The following is a 20,279-nucleotide window of genomic DNA, read 5'->3' on the forward strand; positions in this document are numbered from 1 at the left end:
GGGGGAGGGGAGGGGAACAGCAAAATGGAGATTTGTTTTAAAACAATCTCTACATCACATACTATCCGGTTGTCTTAGGAGCGATGAGATGATGGTAGGATTATTATATTCATGTCAAACAAACTCCCACATGGCAAGAGCATGAATCAAACATGGTTTTAGAATATGTGGTGGTAAAAATGCTAAAATACATGTTAATAACAAAGTAGGAAAGGGCTTGCTCTCACATTTTTTAATATACTACTTGATTTAGCCACCCTAATCTTCTGGCTATTACCACAAAACAACCAACCCCACCAGTCCCATCCATCTTCAATGTGACTTGAGCTACTTTACCATTCACTGCATGACATAAGTTATTTCCTTTGCAAACATGTCAGGCCACCCCTGTTCCCACAACATCAGGTGTAATTGGAGATGCCTCTTGGCTCCTCTGTTCCTGTAGCATGGTGGCTTTTTGGAAGGCCAATATGTTGCAATTTCTATGGCATCAGCCCAGCCAGCAGTGGCGGGAAGTCAAAAGGCTCAAGTTGCCCAGACCTTGCGCTCCAAGGACCTGTGCGTTTAGAAAGACGCAAGAAGAAAATAAAAAGGAAGTGAAGAAAGTGAGAGAAAGACAAACCTCGATGAAGGGATTCTGATAGCCTGTAGCTAGACCCTGCCTGGTTTTTAATATTTGCAATAATAAGAAAGGTGCACAATCCAAGCTGTTTGCACAGCCTGGGGAATTCGTGGTAACAAACGCATTTTAATAATACCAAAACAGATAATTTTGGGGATAAGACAGTACGAACAAGGGAAAAGCTGTTTGATCAGCTACTCGCTTGATCAGACTGTGACAAAGTGCAGGGAGTGAGCAGGGGAGCCTGTGCTCTGATCACTTGGAGGCTAATTCGTGCCTGAGGAGAAGCTGACCTGGGGTAATGATCCATTCAGGCTAGTGGGGGTAAGAACTCATTTGACCTCTCATCAGCCCAGGGCTGCTAAAAGAGGCATAGGAAGGTACCCAAAGGAGGAGAAGTGAGGAACATGGCTAGTCACACAGACGGCGAAGAGCAGGGAGATTTCTGCTCTCTCTCAGGTCCCGCTAAGAGGACCTAAAGCTCGGCAAAGAGGCAGGAGCACAGGGAACTGTGGCAATATTGGTGGAGGGAAATAGAACTAAAGTGTCACTGAGAGCACATTTGGTGAAGTCTCTGTGGTTTCTGCAGGGAAGAGAATGGGTGTGGTGGTGGGCATGGACAGTGAGTTATATGGGCCTGTGTTGCCCTTGCTCCATCAATGTTTGAGCTTATATTGTTAGCAGAGTGTGCTGTCCATAGGATGGACCGGAGCACCCTGGGCCCTGCGCTTGGGGGGGGGGGCTCACTCTTCAGGGGAATGTGGGGTCCAGGGCATCCTGGGGGATTAGCAGGGGGCCTGACCCCAGCCTGCCCTCTCTGCTCTGTGCTGTCCTGCCCTTGCTCTGCCCCGCCCCCATACTGCCCCTTTTCCCAAACCTCCACCCCTGCCCCACCTCTTTCTGGCTTCCGCCCCTTCCCCTGAGTGATGCCAGCAGGGCAGGCTGGAGGCAGGTCACTTGCTGCTGCTGGAACCAGGTCCCCTGCTAACCTTCCTGGCTGCCCTGGACCCCACATCCTCCTGAAGTGCAGGGCCCCCTCCAAAGCATGGGGCCAGGTCAGTCCTATGGACGGGACTGCTCTGCTTGGACCCATTTTGGGCACCACCAAAAATTATACAAACCTAGCACCCATGGCGGTGGGCCCCGATTACACACGCCTTTGATTCACCCATATACTCAAAGAAAGAAGGCTGTGGATACTGCTAAAGTGCACTTTTGTCACTGATGGGACAATCACCTGGGAACGCCTGATATGTCCTTCTCTGGAGGTGGAATGGATGTATACCCCTCTCAGGAGCAGTTCCCTTTGCCATGGCTCACGGCAGGTCAGAGGCATTTCTTCAGTGGCATAAGAGCAGGTAATTTCACAGGCAAACAGATATTGATTCAGCCATGGAGCCCAAGGCCTTCATGACACAAAATAAAGGAGAAAAATCCAGTGAGTTTTAGCGTTTGCAATTTATGGAACCAAAAATAGTACAGGGGCACATTAATAATTACATTAGATCCAGCTGTTAAATTATATTAACAATTAAATTATATCAAGGAAGTGCCTGTGAAAGCTCCATGAAATGAAATTAAGTGGAGATTGAATAAAACCACTATTGCTTTACTGGAGTTGGACCTATTACTCGGTCAAGTCTCATTTATTGAACTGGGTATTAAAAACATAAAATTCTCATACTAATTCTGAATGAAGGAATTAACATCAAGTGAGCTTTTGCCTGCCTTGTTTTTCACTCAGCCTACTCTAAAGCAATTCAACCAAAATCATCAATTTTGAAATAAATTAATGGCCAATGACGAAAAAAATAACTAGCAGAAACCAAAAGAGCAGGTTTCAAGTTACAGGTGGCTCTGAAATATCAACTCCCCACCCAGAATTTTTGTTGGTTGCAATAGCTATGGTGATGTATTTATTAGCTCAGATTAAAAGTGAGTAGATAAAGATTTTTTTCATTACAGCTGGGCAAATACTGGAAGGGTTGGGGAGAAGTATTCCTGAACATCTATTGGAATACAAATCATGCATTCACCTCCATGGTCTCTGCCTGCTTACGTATTTGTTTGCTTCCCATGAATACTTTTATGAGTGCAGATTTGCATATGGAAGGAAAAAGTGTGACTCCTGGCATGGATAACTGTACACAAATGGTCACAAGGCCACCTTGGCAGTTCTTTGTGGGTATAGCAGGATATGCGCCAGGTGGCCAGTGACACTGTGTGACTAGCAAATGCCAACTAGTTAAGGCAGTAGTAGTGACAAGATATCCACAGGCTGAAATATGGTCACAAGTTATGCCTACAATAATTACAGATTACTATTTTTTTCCAGTAAATATCAAAGTCTGTTTGCAGCTCATTTGGGAATTGGAAAAGGGGTTAAAATTTGTTTACTACATTGTTTGCTGCAAATGGAGACCCTATTCCTCTGAACTTAGTTCCATTCAAGGGCAGGCGATTACCTGCCCATAGCTCTTTGTGGGATCAGGACCTTAGATTTTGACCTTTATGGTGGGCCAAAAAAAAAAAAGTGTTTCATTATTAGACTCTGTCCTGCTTTGTTTCACATTTAGAGCTTACACAAAAGCAATAGATGTTAACAAACAGGTTCTGGTTCTTTCCCAGGCCAAACAAGAAAGTGTTCCAGCACCCAACTAACATAAAAGATGTTAAGCTTGGCTACTTTTGCCTGGATTTTTTGCCAATATGGGAAGGCAAGAAACTGGTTCTAATTGGCTAAGGCTGGCAGTTCACTTTCATCCTCCCCAGATGATCTATTACTTATTGTGTTTCCACCAGCTGCCAAACATTCTCTCACTGTTATTTTGGAGTTTTTTTTATTTTGTTTTGTTTTTTAAGATTTATTCTCACAGCACTTTTAATCCTTATGAAACTGGCTAATCCCCATGTGAGTGATACATGGGGAAGAACAGTTCTCATGGGGACTGTGGCTTCTTAGGTACCTTGTACTAAGGAACGTAGGGGAGTGGTTCTGGTCTGTGGGAACTGGAGCCAGGGCCAGACTCTAGCATGAAACAAATACAGAAACTTTCTGCCTGCCTCTTTCTGCGAGCCCTCCTCCCCACCTCCTCCAGATCATAACTTGACTCTCTTCTCTACCCATTCCCAGCCACTCCCTCAGGCTACGCACCTGCCTGGAGTGGTAGCAGCTGAGTCTGGGACAGAGAAGAACTGTCACAGAGCATAGACTGAGGGTCCAGCTGTGATAAGAGGTGTGATACAGACAATGAATTGATATACTGAATACTCATCCTCAGTGTCCTAGAGCTTTAAAAACAGACACACGGCAGCTAAAATTGAACTAAGAGATGACTGCTGCGTGCTGTAGTAAAAGAAACTAGTTCAACCTTTGCAAACACAGGCAAAACTTTATATGGGATGACATAATTAAAACACAGTGGTAGCATTTTAAAACTCAGCTAGTCCCATGTATTTTGTGAGACCCATGAAATCACATGCACATGTGTAGAACTGATAAATGAAATTGTTTTCAATTGTTCACTTTATTAATGTAACTTCTGTTCACCATTCACTACACTTGCCTATACTGTAACTTCTGTTCCATATTGTAATTCAAACCCCATTTTAAAACACTCACTTCATTTTGTAAAAGCTTCCTCCAACCTCCGTTTTTGCAAACCCTGCTGTAATCTTATTAGTTTAGTTTAGATGCGTGAATGAGGTATGTATGAATGATGGAATCAACCTCCAGCCCCAGCCTGTCCTGATGAGATAAAGTTCAAATACCAATGGCTGAAGACCTAGACAACAGCCCTAAACAAAGTAAGAAGCATCCACCCTAAAAAGAAAAGGACAACAGAACAACAGAAGGAAGATCAAAGCCAGGTCCAAGGCTGAAAGTCACACCTGCAATTGATGGGTGATCAATCTAAACCCAGAGGCAGCGTGACACAGCAAGACCTATAGACTTTGAATCCAAAACTAAAAGCCTATAAAAAAGAAGGGTGAGATGAGAAACTCTGGGTAACATTCTGCTGCCAACATGGAAGAACATCGGTGCCTGCCCAACAGAGATCCAGCTCAGCCTTGTGCCCAGCTTTCCTGGCCAGTTAGCTGCCACAAGCTACGAACCCAAGCTGCAAAATCAAGCCATGAACTTAAGGTATCTTCAAGACTGGTAACTATGCAGCAGCCGCAGAACACCTGATGAATGTGGGGGGGGGGGGTGTGTGTGTGACTGTGTGTATGTGTGCGTGTATAGGTATTAGGTATTATAATGTGAATGTGTGTGTGTGTGTGTGTATAGGTAATAGGTAAAATGTGTGTGTATAAGAATTAAGATATTAGTTATTAGTCATAAATTGTTATCATAATAAATGTGGCATCTTTGCCTTGTCCCCTTTAATAAGATCCTGCTCGTTTTTACTGGTCTAATATAATTGGTACAACACATGCCACCTGAGGATGAAGGCTCCCACTCTCCTTTTAAAGCTAATTTGGCTTTTAATGGAAACTCATTCAGGAGAAGGTATCCACCACTCGGAAAGATTGGTTGGTCCCTGCACAATCCCTGCTGTGTTTCCTGGGAAACCCATACTTTTTTCAGGTGTCTGAAAATGCCAACCCCTTCTAGCTCCTGAGTCGCCCGTGTGGGCTAATAGGCTCTGCCACCTGGATTATTTTTCAGACATAAGCTATAAGATGCTGTCGATATCATAATGTGTATGGCAGATACCATTCCACTGCATTGTTCAAATGGGGCCAGGGCTGTCCTTCACATAACACCTCTGCTGAACATATATATTGTACCAAGGCCTAACAAACTGCGCTGCAATAGCAGGCCTGCCCATCCTAGAAAATGGTTTGCAATGGCATGTTCCTATACAGTATTCATGTTGCTGCCAGATGCCATGTGTCACAGTGAAAGAAACTGTAAGGGTGATGTCTCGGGGCCCTCTGGGGAAGAAGGGCATTCTCCATTCCCAGTGGAGGCAGCGTTTGCCAGCTACTTTGCACAGGTATATTAAAGACACGCAGTACAAGGCACTGGAGCATTGTGCCCAGATTACTGAAATTTGAAAATTGGGGGGGAGGGTCTTTGGTGTCTTGATTGTGTACGAAATCTGTTAAGGTGTTCTAATGCTCTTGGGCATACCCCTAACTTCCCTGGAATGGCTTGGATCCATCTCTGAGAAACAGCTGCTTTTCAATAGTATTTCTCTTTTTTTTTTTCCCCTCTGCTTTGTGGCCTTCCTTTCTGACTTTCTTTCTCTTCCCTTTGTATCCCTCCCTCGTCTCAGTGGAATTTTACTTACCGCCCATCAAATGGGGAACACAATACAATATAAGCTGTGCCAGTCTATTGCTCAAGACAGACAAATTGGCTGGCACAGGAAAAGTAGAAAATTTGTCAAAGATAGAGCATGGACCTGGGAAATTTCCCCGTTGATATGGATGAGATGAAGACCTATGTGAAGAAATGCTATACTTGGTGGAGTTAAGCTCATTGCCTCATGTGCAAAATGAGTGTATCTTATCTGCAACTTACACTAAGTATAAGAAGTCTTGGATAGTCGGCCATTTATCCTGCATCTTTATATCATTTCAGTTACGCTCCAGCAGCCCTAGGTAAGTACGTGTACACAGGTAAATTGAATCTATAGAAACAATAACAAACACTTTAAACTTTCATACCACATTCCATCCAAGGATGGCCTGTCAAATACAATTCTCAAAGCAGCATCAGTGAAACTGAGTTAGTATTATGCAACAAAACAGAAGCTGGGACCAGCTTGTCACAGAGAACATAATGGTTGTTCTTTTTTAAAGCAAAAGTCATTTTCTCCCTTTTATATTAAAACACAACTTGCTTCCGTCATGCTCCATCCCACTGAGGACATGCCACTTGCTGCTACTTAGATTTTTCTCTATAAAAATGGGTCTGCAAATGACAATATATTAAATTATTGACCCCACACCCCTACCTAACAATAGCTGCTGATATAGCTGGCATGACTTAATGGGCCCTCATGCTTCTGGCAGGGCATGTTCATGAAATTTCTCTTCCAGATAAGTGAATTCAAGTGTCCAGCACATACAGGAGAGTTTTTTTCCCCCAAAGCTCTATTATTAGTAGAGTCCCACAGGAGGTTTCCCCTTGTGTTGCTGAAAGAAGTCAGTGATTTCTGCAAGGTCCAGGCAGAAGGGCTATGAGTATTTTAGAAATGTATAGTGGCTCATTTATGTGATTGACAGGATTGGGTGTGACAGAATAAAAGTCTACTCACAGGTTCTGGTGAGGGAAGGGTTCAAATTCCCCTACTGAAGAGCTAAGCACTTCTGCAGTCTGCCAATGTTGATGGGTGGCTGTACAGGTGTTCCTTGTAAGAAGGCTAATCAGTCTTGTTAGCAGCAGGCACCTGTTTCCCTGGAGAGGTGTGGGGTATATATGTCTGCAGGAAGGCTACATGCTGGCTTGATGTTAGATAGTGAGTAGGTGGTTTAACTTACTGTAGTGGGACAAACCCCACCCCCCCTTATTTTGGGACTGTAGCAGAAATGTGGCAGGGTCTTAGAAGGGTAAGATATTTTATGCTTTTTCTTCTTGTTTTCAAAGCATCTGCATTCTACAAATGTTTAAAGGAAGCGTGTAGTATTCTGCTATCTCCCCAGCTGTTCTCTTGCAGCTAGGAAATGCTGCCATAGTCAGATGAGAAAGGAGATGATCACACAGTCTCCCCACATTTGCCTCAGCACTAATTCTGCAGATTTCCTAGTGGTCTATTGTGTTTCTTGCCCCAGGTCTGTTTGTGGTTTATTCCTCTTAATATATTTTAATTTGATCTTCCTTTTCTGTTATAATATTTCTCTCACTTACACATGCACATGTAAAAGTAGGTCAGCTTATGCTGACCAGTCTCTGAGTAGAGAAAGAAGGGATGACTGTGGAAGCTTTGCTAACATTCCCTGCAGGTGTCTGTAGTCACTGTTCATTACTGACTATAATTTACATCAAGTACCTTTTGTGAAGAGAACTGAGAACAACTTGATTTAAAATGTGACACTAAAGCCAGCTGAGTTGCATCTCAATTGTCAGAATCAGAATTAGCCAATAAATGTGTCTCCTCTAAAAGATTATTGGCAAATGTCTAATGTACTTCTATCCAGAAGAACAGCTGTGCTAAGGCCCTGATTCTTGGTGGAGCTCTGCAAAGACAAATTGTTGTATGGAACCTCATTGGCTTTAGTGGGGCTCTCAATAGGTGCAGGGGCAACATGGTGCTCCATGCAGGACTGGGTCCTATGTCAGTATTTCACAGGGAAAGCTAGAGGAGCCTATAGGATTACTATAGATACGATCTATAGCCTATAGTATCATAAGGATTGGAGGGGACCTCAGGAAATCATCTAGTCCAACCCCCTGCTCAAAGGAGGGCCAATCCCCAAATGGCCCCCTCAAGGATTGAGCTCACAACCCTGGGTTTAGCAGGCCAATGCTCAAACCACTGAGCTATCCCTCCTTAACTAAGTCATATGTTGGAATCTGATCAGTTCTCTGATGCTAATTCTTTGATTCTTGCAGAGTGCCAGGAGATCTTCAGTAACCGCAAATAGTCAAGATATCTGTTTTGCTTGTCTTAGGTAGATTCAGGTGAACAATCATGAATCACTTATTCATCAACTTTTGCCTTTTTCAGTTTGAGGACAAACTGGCTTCCTCAGATTTGTTTCATGTTATTAGCCAGATAGTTAGTTAATTTACATCATTCTTGGGCAGTAGATTTTGTAAGCAGTTGATTGCCGGCATGCAATACTCAAAATGCAAAGGGTTTGTTAGTGTTTCTAGATATGTCACAATGTGTGTGTGTTCCTTGACTGGATGAGTAACTGACAAGGTTTCTGGCGTTAATACTTCTACATATAAAAAATTAAATTTCCATCAGTAATGTTTTGGACAGTCTGAGGTTTGAACCCATTTATGGAGGTATGGGTATATGTCAGGGTTCATGGGTGAATTACTGGACTGGGACTCAGGAGACTTGGTTTCTAGTCATGAGATTGCCACTAGCTTGCTGGGTGACCTAGGGTAAGTCACAGCATGTCTTTGTGCCTCAGTTTCCCCAAGTTTAAAGGAATATGATGATTCTGACCTTCTGTGGATCTAGATAAGAGCTGAGTACTATTTTATTTGTAATCATTGTCCTTAACTAATCTAGAGTGGAACTGCTGGTTCGGTATGTATGCCTTGGTTCATAAATCTGATCGTTCTAATGTTTTTTGAATGGAACTGTTAAGAACATTTTGTCATGTAAGAGAAAGAGTTCTCACTCTAAGGTTGGGTGCAGCAAGTCAGATACACTTTATTCTGTAGCAATTGCATAGAGGGAGAGAGTGCACTAGGACACAGGGTTTTCCCCCACCTGGGCTGGTCTCTCTCAAGATCCAACATTTATACCTTTTTTTACAGACAATAATGAGCAGTAGCTGCATATTGTTTATACATATTCCTTCTTGATATCTTATTTCTCTCAACAATTTCTGCTACAGTCTGCATTCCATTTTTTCTTAACACAAGGTCAAAACAACCTCTCTGTTCTTTTCCACTCGCTCGCGCAAACCCTGCTTCTACAAATCTCGCATTATTAGGGTTAAGGTTGGCCTGTTTCTTGCTGTCTCTTAACCAAACCGCACAGAAATCCTCTTTTCCCTTTCACATTTCCACAGTCAGAATATTGGTCTTTGCTCATCTCTGGCATTAAAACTCTTGTCTTTCCATAAGAAACTAACTCAACTCTGAAAAGAATGCATGTGTCTGAGTTAAAAAGAAATTGGCAGCAAGATGCTCCTTTTTAAACTCAAATATTTTTTAATTAAATGGTGAGTAATGGCCAAACAGGAACTAGATAGTCTTTCCTTCTGTATCTCCATGAGAACCTTCGATATGGAAGTGGCAAACTGTTTCTCCAAATGACAGACAACTTCCATAAAACCTAATATCCTAGAAGTCAGTGGGGCAAAGGGCAGTGTGCCATCCAATTAAACAAGGCATTCACGTAATAAGCAGTCATTGCTATTAAGTACCTCTGGGCTTAAGTTATTTCTCTGAGACATCCTGGGTAAACAGATTTCCTCTTTCAACAGCTCAGGGTCTAAGTTCTGATCCAAAGCCTGTTGAAGCTAAGTGGTGTGTGCTGCTTATGCTGTCCTGTAATATGACGTGATGGATATAAAACTCTGAAAGGCCTGCATCATGACTAGTTCCCCACTCTGGCACTTCAAGTGCAGAAAGTGGGGGACCTGCAAGGATTCTAAAAATTAATACCGGCCACTCCAGGCTTGCATTAAACTCCCAAGGTTACAGCTTTTCTGTGACCTTGGACTGATAGATGCTGCCACCACCCAAGTGCAGAACCCCTTTGAGAGCTCAGGAAGGCACACTTGGGCATTCCTTCCTGTGGAGTACCCTCAAGCCTTTCATACACACCCCTTCTGGGAAAGAGCTGAGAAAGGGGGTGGGGGGAATCTGCTGTTGTCACCAGCTAATTAAACATGTGCACAAACCTCTTAAGATACACAAATCCAATTCTGTTCTTAAGGTAAATTTTATTTAAAAAAAAAGGCAAGGAAATGTATCTGGAAACTCAGGCTATTGCTAGATTTTAAAAGAGCAACTATAAGGATTAACCATCAAGAATAGTTTCTTGAGGTCCAGCTTAAAGGTTACAAGCAAAACAAAAGCACCTGGGTTAGCATAGAGGAATCCACAAGCCAGAAAGAAATAAGAGAAACCTAATTGCTGCATCTTAGACATTTCCTGATCTACTTACATATCTGAGGTTTTAAACAAGTAGTTTATAGGTATGTAACTGATGATTTTTTCATACCTGGCCCAAGCTTCTTACAGCACAGCTCCAGTCTCTCTGTTCTCCCAGGGAGAGGCAGACAAGGCAAAGAGGAGTGGTTTTTCAATTTTAAAATGTTCTAGCCTTCCCATTGGCTCTTTTGGCCAGTAGCCCACTCATTTCCATTTACCTATGCATAGCAGTGAGACTTTTTAACCCTTTACAGATAGAGCAATTAAAGAACTGCTAGTAAGAAGGATTTTATAGCTGCTGACTTGGTGTTCAGAAAAGGGAGCTGCCCCCTCCCCCATTTATCGCAGCCCTGAGATTGAGGTGGCTGAATTAGTTACAGGAGATGAAGCCATCTGACTGAGTTATGTCAGTTAGCCTGTGTGAATCTCTATATAATCTTCATACCACCACACATGCTCAAAAATAAAATGACATTTGTATGCCACATAAATTATGGGAATCCTAGCTTAGAAATGAGTAAAGTCTTAATTTTTATCATGCCTGATGACTAGGGTGAATTTTCAAAGAGGAGCAAAAATACTGCCAGGCTGAAGAAGACTTCTTAGGGTACATCTACACTGCAAAAATAAACCCCTGTGGCAGCGAGTCTCAGAGCTCAAGTCAACTGACTTGGGCTCACACTCCAGAGCTAATAAAAGTAGTGTAGCTGTTCCTACCTGGGGTGGGCTCTGAAACCCAGCAAGGGAGTGGGGGGTATCTTGGATCCTGCACTCCAGACCAAGCCCAAACATCTATGCTGCTAATTTTAACCCCAAGTGTGAGCCCAAGTCAGTTGAGTGGGACTTGCTGCAGCAGGGTGTATTTTGGTCCTTGCAGTGTAAATGTATCTTTGTAGGCCACAAAGGAAGGAGAGTCCAGAACTGAGCTCTATTTCCATCTCTGACTGACCAGTATACTTTGCACAAAGGGCTGATCCAGAGCCCATGGTGGTAGTGCTAGGTTTTGCACAAGCAGGGTCTGTTGTAATTTTAGGAAGAGTTTAGTTTATCACAAGTGTCTAGCCCTGATGTTTAGGCCAGGATCTATTTCTGCTTCCTTGCAGTTAAGACTGGTACATTAACCAAGCTGACTTAATTCTCAATGTTTCATTAGGTTTATAATTAAATATTCCAATCCTACAGCATACCTGATTGCTACATTTAATACACTTCATGGTCTAGCTCCTTGGTAAGACCAAGGCTAATCACCATGTCACTGAGTTAATGTGGGAGATCTATTGATCAGTTTCCTCGGGGTGGATTAAGCGAAACTTCTTCCTCAGTTTTTGGCAGTGTTATGAGGGTGTAAAAGGGGTGAGGAAGAAAAAAATGCCTTCACCAAATCACTCTAAACACTGAAGCTCAAAAGAAAGTACAAAGGTTGAAGCAAGACTGTACTGCAAATGTTTTATGCCACACATAAAATAGAGAATTATTACACATTATCAGTGTCAATTGGATTCTTTAGCACTTCCTGGTATAAATCGGGACAGACATGACACTCAAGCAACTTCACAGTATTTTAGTGTTTCTGCCTCCAGATGAAACCAACAATGGCAAGGAGCACAGAGATTGGGAGTACAGGGCGTGGCAATGGACGAGAGAGAGCAAATTTGATCTTTCCCAAATTTCGGAAGAGGTTGGCTTTGAACCTGGGACAAAAGCTTGGGTTAGTTCTTAGTTTCTCCAAACCAGCATGCTTATTTCTGCTAATTAGTCCATAAAATTCTGGTCTAGAACAAGTCTAACATATGCCTTTCCAAGTGCCTTAAACAATAAAAATTAATGCTCTCTGGGGACAATATATATAACTCTTAAAGGGGGAGGCAAAAGTGGCAGTGGTGAAATGTGTATAGAATGATTACAAATGGATTATAAATTACTCTAACAGATCTGGAAGTGTATGGGACACTTGAATGCTATAGAATCATGGAATACTCAAAGCCTATTGTATTGAGATATGACAGACTAGGGAATATTCAGACTATCATGTTAATATATGTATTTTTATGGGCTTGCTAGTGATTGTATTTCTGGCTAAAAGGGTAAGGTAAAAAATGCTTCCTGCAGATAAGGCATATCCTCAATACTGAAATGAGGCAGGTAACAAGTCTCTTGAAGCTTCACCCTCCGGAGGCAGAGTACAGAGTACCTAGTTCAGAGGACCTAACCTACATATAGTTATTCCAGGCCTGCTTGCGTTACTGTCAGAACACATGTGGCTCGCTTTTAGCTCCAGTTTGTAGAGTAGATGAACCCTAAATTTCCACTCTTCCCAAAGCCTGAAGGACAGATGCTCATTTCTCACATATCCTTTGGATACGGTTGAGGTGATAACTTAATTAGCAAATATCTTGGCAACTGAATAATCACAGTTTCTACTGTGGATTGATAAGTGTGATACTAGTGGTCAGCCTGGTTCCTTTCCTCCAAAACTATCTGCAGGAAAGCAGAGGGAGATGTTCAACAAATAAATAAGATTTTTAAAATTTGTTTCTAGCTTTTTACTTATTTTACAGTCTTATCCAGTTCAGCTATTTGTCTTGTGTTTCTCTAGCTCCCTAATTGTTAGTAGATTTTATGTAGAGATTTTTCTCCAGAATAAATAAATCAGGTTTAAAATGGTCATTTGTCTTGAAAAAGAGAGCCCAGGGTCTCATTAACATTCTTCTGTGAGAACACCACAAGCTCACATATGAAATTGATAAAGAAATAGCCCCTGCTATATTTGCAACCATTACTACCCTCAGATACAGTGAACCTTCACAAGTTAAGAAATCTGAAATGCTTAATCAGGCTATGCATGTTTGGCAGAGTTTGCACTATGAAGTCAATGGGGCATGTGCCCCATACTCATTCTAGATGCTTTTTAAAGTCTCGTTCTTAGGCTTTTTAGACCAGATTCAGGCACTTAACTTTAGGATTCTTATTCTGAAAATTTGGCCTGTGAATATGAAAAATTCACAATACATTTGCTAACTACTGAAAATATCCATAACTTTTCATTGTTGATACTGAGGCAATTTTGTATGTAAGTGACATATTTTATGCCACTAAAGTTTTTAATAGAAATACAGTTTTAGCCACTGATGGAGCAAACATTTATGCCCATGTCTAATTTGAAGCACGAGTAGTCCCATTGAAGTGAATGGGTTTAGTTGTGAGAGTAATAGGGTGACCAGATGTCCTGATTTTATAGGGACAGTCCTGATATTTGGGGCTTTGTCTCATGTAGGCACTTATTACCCTCCACCCCATGTCCTGATTTTTCACAGTTGCTGTCTGGTCACCCTAGTCAGTTGGCAGCCACAGTATTATAGTGCTGCACTAGTGAAATAGATATGTACTGCACAGGGTAATGGTACAGAGAAGAATGAGCTTAGGTTCAAGGTGACACCGAGGGAAAAGCAGCTGGGCCCATGGAAGCTGCCTGGATTAGCTAGCAAAGCTCTTGGGGTGGGTTCAATATAAAAACACATGTCTTCCCGCTCCCCCCAGTCCCCATCCACTACAAGAGAAGCTGTAGAGAGGGAAGGGGTGAGCTGAGTAATGGTTGGTTATTTGATTAAGATTGGGGGCTAAACTCCCTGCTTTTCAGGGAAAACTTGGCTGTCTTAATTCTAACTGGGACTTGGGGTACTCTTTGACCATAACTTTCACTTACAGCACCTTTTATCCAAGAATCACAGTGAATTTAGTCTCATAATACCATTGGAGTTAAGGGTTATTGTCCCAGTTTTGCAGATGATGAAACGGAGGCACGGAAGTTAAATGGCTTTGTTCATGCAGCATAACCTGGATCTCCAGTCTCCCAGTCCTATGTATTCACAACAATTAAGCCATAAAGATTACAAAATACCCAAGGAGCTGGGTTTTTATATTTTCATTTTTAACTCTAAGGAAGAAAATTAAATATACAAAACATAGCTTCTGGTTAGCTTTTTGTTAGTGGCATGTTTAAAACAAACCAAGCCAAACTGGTTTAGGTAGTAAAAGACACAGTTGGATCAATAGAGTTAGGTAATAGAAAGGATTGTGTTTGGAAAGCCACCTCTGGCACATAGGCACAGCATGGGGCAAAGAAAGTGAACTATATAAAGTCATTTGTGCTCTTGTATAAACTGATCCAAACTTTTAATCTTCCACTCTGGTTTTCTTTCTACTCTACAAAGGCAAAAACTTTGGCGATATTTTCAAGAATCATTTACCCGCCCCTTATTTTTAAAAATAAGCAACTGACAAGCCAGAACCAGGAAAAGAGGAGCTAGAAAACTAATTTACACAAACACACAGGATGGACATTTGTAGCTAACCATACAAAAGGAAATGCCAGGAAACCAATTCGCCTCTATCTTTGGAGTGTGTATGTGAAAGATTAGTAAAACATAGAATGAAAAGAGAGGGAAACAGCAGTACGGTAAAGGGAAGCAGGAACAAAAGAAATGTTGATTCACAGTAAGCCAACTGCCCGCTTTTTAACCAAAGCACAAACACTATGTTCAAACAAGATTAAGGTTTATAATATCCCTTAAGAGATTTTATCTTTAAAGCTGCTGTTGTGTGTTAGCAGCAAAGAATCCTGTGGCACCTTATAGATTAACAGACGTTTTGGAGCATGAGCTTTCGTGGGTGAATACCCACTGCGTCAGATGCATGTTGTGTGTTAATGTACCAGGAAATCGTGTCTACAGATAAAGTAGTTCTTCCAAACTTTCATCACAAAGCAGAAAAAAGTTATGCGGAAATTTTTTTGTGAGTTGCCCCCCCCCCAAAAAAAAAGTGGGGGGCTATTTCCCCAAGACCAGTGGGGATGGCATGTGATCCTTATGTGCAACTTCCAGATCAATCACTTTATCACAGAAACAGAGGACTGTACCAGCACTCCACATCTGAATACTCCTGCTGAACTTCAGTTCTCATTATATACATCTATGGGTGCAAAGAGCACCATTTAAATCCATAGATTTCTACAGTTTAACGTTTTTCAGTGGAAAATCCTTACTCTCGATAGCATGTCCTGGTACTGAGTACTAACTACCTGCAGACCGGATTTGAGAATAAGCAGGTCCTGAGTATTACTCTCTCAAGCCACATAGGGCGAATAATACAGTTCCCACAGAAGAGAAACGTCACTAAGAAAATGACTGCACCTGGATATCCAAGTTAAATCTTATTTCCCTCTCTACAGTAGAAATGTCCTTATTGTATAGCATAAACTACAAAAGCATAACTACTTTAGAATGCAACTTCAACGGTAGAATGGAGGAAGCAAATTAAACAGACATTCCAAGTGATAAGCAAATTCCTTTTTGTTTCCTTCAAATGAAAAGGCTTTTATTAGAAATCCCCCCTGAGCAGTCACGCCAAGGACAAGGCGACTGGAGGTTTTCTGTTCAAGGTGGAGCAGAATCCGACTCAGTACTTAAAACAGGAGGCTGTATAGAATCTCTTGGAGAGGTTTCAGGGTAATTCGGACAGCATCTATTAAGAGATTTTTACCATAGGAAAAATCCTGGTGATAGTCTCAAGTCTGTCAGTTCAGTGACAAGTACTGTATGCAGAGCAAACCCCCCGCTTGCTTAGAGTGCGAGTTAAAACCAAGTGCGGTGTAAATGTTACATAGTATTTTTTTGTGAAGTTCTTTACATGTCGCTCTCCCGATTTGTGTGTTTCCCCGTGCCGGGCCGGACGTGCTCTCAGAGATCTTTCCCGTACACCGACTTGTAACGTAGATATTCCTCCAGACACTGGATTGCGCTTTCATCTACATTTGGGTCAAACTTGTTGGCTAGCAGATGATGGCTTTGGAGCATCCAGTGAAGATCACCTGCCCCATACACACAGACTGCCCGTTGGTGGGCACCCGTACATGGTGGGTAGGGTGCCCCTTTGCTGACATCGCCCTCCAGGTAGGACCACTTCACCAATCTAGCAACAGCATTGACATCAGAGACCTCATACTTATTATTATAAGGCACCGATCCTGGCATGCCTGGCAGCCGGTGGAGGGTGGCCCAGATATGTTCATCTGGGCTGTAAGTATCTTTTGACCACTCCAGCAGCTGCTGCGCCGTCGGGTTTTCAAAGAGGGCTTGAACAAAGTCCCTTGTGACCGCAATATAGGCGCTGCCCGTGAACATGGGTGAGCCATGGGGCGGGAGGCTCTTCTCCGTGGTGGTCCGGATCACCGAGTTCTCCACGTGGTGGTGGTACTTCCAGCGAGCCGCCTTGATCGACGAGGGTTTCTCAGATTCCATATTGTTTCTCCCATTTAGAAACTTCAGGGTTCGGACAATCTCGGCGTTGGTTTTGATGGGGAAATCGGTGCCGCAAGTGTTTAAGAGATACCGCCAGGGCACGTTGCTCTTGAGTAGCTCCTCCATGCAGTTCAGGTCCGCTTGGACCCGGGACCAGGACGCGTACACTACTCTCTCCAGTTTCGTGGCCACAAAGACATTTTCGAAGCACGAGACGATCCTTCGGACCGCCTCCTTGAATTCGTCCGGGGATTTCAGATCTACGTGGACACAGTATATATTCTGGGGCGTGTAGATGGACCTTAACAATCTTTCGAACATCTCAATCTTCTCATGCACGACCATGGAATACGCAATAGGAAAATCTTCCTCCTCTTTGCTCAGTGGGAACTCAACAAACCTCCTGTGCGTTTTAAAGTGAGTGCAGTCCTTGGTCAAGTTCACGTAATCTTTCGGGGCTAAACGCTCCGATTTGGTTTTCTTCTTTAGCCTGCTCAAAAGAGCTTCCTCTACTGCTTCCACATCCCCTCTGATGATCCCAGAGCAGTTGATCTGGCCCCTGGGAGACAACTTCAGAGACTGGTAGAGATGATCCTTGCAACCCTCGCTCTTCAGATGCACCGTCTCCTTCCCAAGGTCACTGAAGTTGCATTCCCAGGAGGAATATTTCAGCACCACCGTGGCAAACAGCATCAGAAATCCCATGAACAACAGGCGCTGAATCTGACACAGACACTTTCTCTCCCGAAACATCTTGGGGGGAGCGGGGGGACTCTTCGCAACTGGCTCGAAAAGTTTCTTCCCAGTGATAAATCCACTCCCTAAATCAAGTTCCTCTTAATCAGCAGGATTTTGAGATCTGCCTCCGGGCTGGTAATCGGACCATGCGATCTGCGTGAGTGAATTAATCCTGCGTAGCAGGTGCATTAAGAGCAGCGGTTCCACACCTTTGTCTTCCTTTCGTGCAATTACCTGAGCTCTGTTCAACCAGGGCGGGGCAGAGGCTTAGTCACCAGCTTGATTTTTTCCCCCCTTCCACCTTGAGGTGTGGAAATACTTAGACTAAAGCCAAGGTGCAATAAACATCGGAAGTTTCTACCTTCCCACACCCCTTTACGTGGCGTTACCTTGACTAGGTGCTGGAATTTCTGGTACATTCAATAGCTGGACTGGTTGCGTTATCGTCTGTCTCCTGCGGGAAAAATTTGAGGACCACACAACCTTTACCTATTAGCTGCCTGCGGAGGTGCGACCCGCACCCCCATGATCCACAAGATGCCCACTTCCTACAAAGTTCAAGGTAATCCAGCCTACAAACCGCTAGCCTACAGGAAGCGCTGCAGATACACAGCAAGAACAGTCCTACATTGACAGGGTGACTGACCAGAGGATCGAAGGGGTCTTCATCTCTGTCTGACTTCCTAGAAAGGGAAGTAAATCCACAGACAAGCGTGTCCTCCACTCATTCCGTTCCTAGCTCAGTTTATGGCTATCTAGGCTGTTAGCGTCGTTAAAATACAGCAAGAACTAGCCCTTCGAAAAGCAGCTCTGCCCTGTGGAGCTGACGGGGGCAGCGAAGTGAGGTGGATTTAAAAACCCTTTGATCGGCATGAGCACTGCTTCGGACAAAAGTCTTAGCACCCTTCCAACATGGCTAAGCATGAATGTGGTTTTCCTAACGTCTCTCCTCTGCTCACCTGTATCTGGAGCAAGAGTGAGGCAGCAAATACAGATTCCCCTCTTGCTTCTCCTACTGTCTCCCTCCCTCCCTGTTTGCCTGCATCTCGCTGCTACCTTCAGTAGGATTCCGAACTCTTAAAACTGGGGCAAAGGTTGGGGCGCGCTTCACTTCCCGGGCATCTTCTCTTCTCATGTCCCTCTCTCCTGGCTTGGTTTGAGTGATGAGTCCATCTGCGACTGCCAAGTTGGCCTCACTTACAAATAGTATTTGCACCCTGTGAGCCAGATCCTGGTCTCATTGAAGCCAATGACCAGAGCTCCCACTGACTTTAATGGGACCAGGATTTGGCCTGCAGGATTTGGCCAATTACATTGCACCTACATACAAGACAAGTGACTCCATAACTCACTGCAAATAGCAGTTTATTTCGGTATCTCCTAGCTCTCAGCCTTGCTGCTGCAGAAAAGACAGCCTCCTCTCCTTGAGGAAGGCAGGAGTTCCTTTGTTTCATTCGTGTCTTTCAGAACTCTGTTGTTTGTCTTCAATTGGATCTTGAATTTTGATGGATAAAATAAAGCTAACTCACCTTTGGGGAGGTGGGGATTTGGAATTGATGTGTGCACAAAGCCTTAACTTAAAGCGGAACTTGCCCCCATATCTGAAAAGCAGTGCCAGTTTCCATAGTACTTTCAGGGCTGGTTTAACATCCAAATTTGAATGTAGATGGGACAGGAAGGAACTGGACCCTTTGAACAGTAAAGCTACTTGGAAAAGGTAAGTGAACAGATTACATTTCTCCTTCCACTTATCAATGACAAATCTTAAAGGGGTGGAATATAGACGAGCTATTTCCTAGCATATTATTGCTTGTATTTTAATGTTTTCTTTGTCCCTAAACCTGCAAAAGGAACCAGGGAAGCAGAACTTTGTACCTGACTTCACTTAGTTCTGTATGGGCACAGCGGGGTTTGCCTGCCCAGTTCTTTTTGCAGGAGCTGGCCCTTAGTTACTATCTTTTTCTAATATTTAAAAATATTAAAATCCCCTGATTTTGATGTCAGGTTATTCTCTAGGAGTGATAAGTAAGTGGCCATATTTCTTTCTGGCACTAGGCCTAGAAATTCAGCCTAGCACTGAAGTAAGTACTGGTGTGCTGCAGATATCTTCGCCAGGGAATCCTCCCAAACTACCCCCCAATTCAATTGATAATTACCTGGAGTGAACGTTCCTGGAGAGAAGACAGACAGACAGAGACGGGGAAATGTTTTTCTCACTGGAGCAAAAATGTTCTCCCATGCCAAGGAAGGAGATACTAGGCCAATAGACTTGTACAAAGAATACTTATTCAGAAATACTTATGACTTATTTCTGATAAATACTTAGACTGCAGGAGACCATTCAGCTTTTTGTATTTCAAGAGAGGATGAAGAAATATAGGCCTAGAATTCTCCTACTCCGAGATACTCTTTTGGAAAATATCTGTTGCTGGGCGCAACCTGGTATATTCCAAGACAGGCAATTTTCTCTCTTTAGGAGAGTTTTATGCTCCCTGGAGGTAAGTTGTTTCTGGTGGAGATGGTTTAGTTATAATTGAAGAGAATATGAGCTCCATTAGAGACTACCACTCTGCTTTCAGTTTGGTAGCATTTAATTTATGTTAATAGCTTCTGGGAGCTCCCTGTAGTGCTGCTGTTCTGGAATATTATATGGAGGTGCTAGAAGTCTTCTCAATGCCATCTCTCTTCTTCCGCACCTTGATCCTCTAACTTAAATTACAGCATCCAAAGGCTTGAATATGCATTCTCTTCCATACAGACTTCCCTTGTGCATTAGGAAAATAAGATTGCAATTGCATAATTTTAGTCCTTTCTAGTTCAGGTT

At 43.0% G+C, this 20,279-nt stretch overlaps 1 protein-coding gene across 1 annotated transcript; it reads right to left on the reverse strand.

Moving 5' to 3' along the window:
- Positions 1 to 16,040: 16,040 nt before the first annotated feature.
- Positions 16,041 to 17,470, reverse strand: GCNT3 (glucosaminyl (N-acetyl) transferase 3, mucin type). The gene has a single exon (XM_050967025.1). The coding sequence runs from the start codon at positions 17,468 to 17,470 to the stop codon at positions 16,157 to 16,159; it is 1,314 nt and encodes a 437-aa protein (XP_050822982.1). The 3' UTR covers positions 16,041 to 16,156.
- Positions 17,471 to 20,279: the final 2,809 nt, after the last annotated feature.

The sequence above is a fragment of the Gopherus flavomarginatus genome, chromosome 9 (genome assembly GCF_025201925.1).
Source record: "Gopherus flavomarginatus isolate rGopFla2 chromosome 9, rGopFla2.mat.asm, whole genome shotgun sequence".
Taxonomy (NCBI): Eukaryota; Metazoa; Chordata; order Testudines; family Testudinidae; genus Gopherus; species Gopherus flavomarginatus.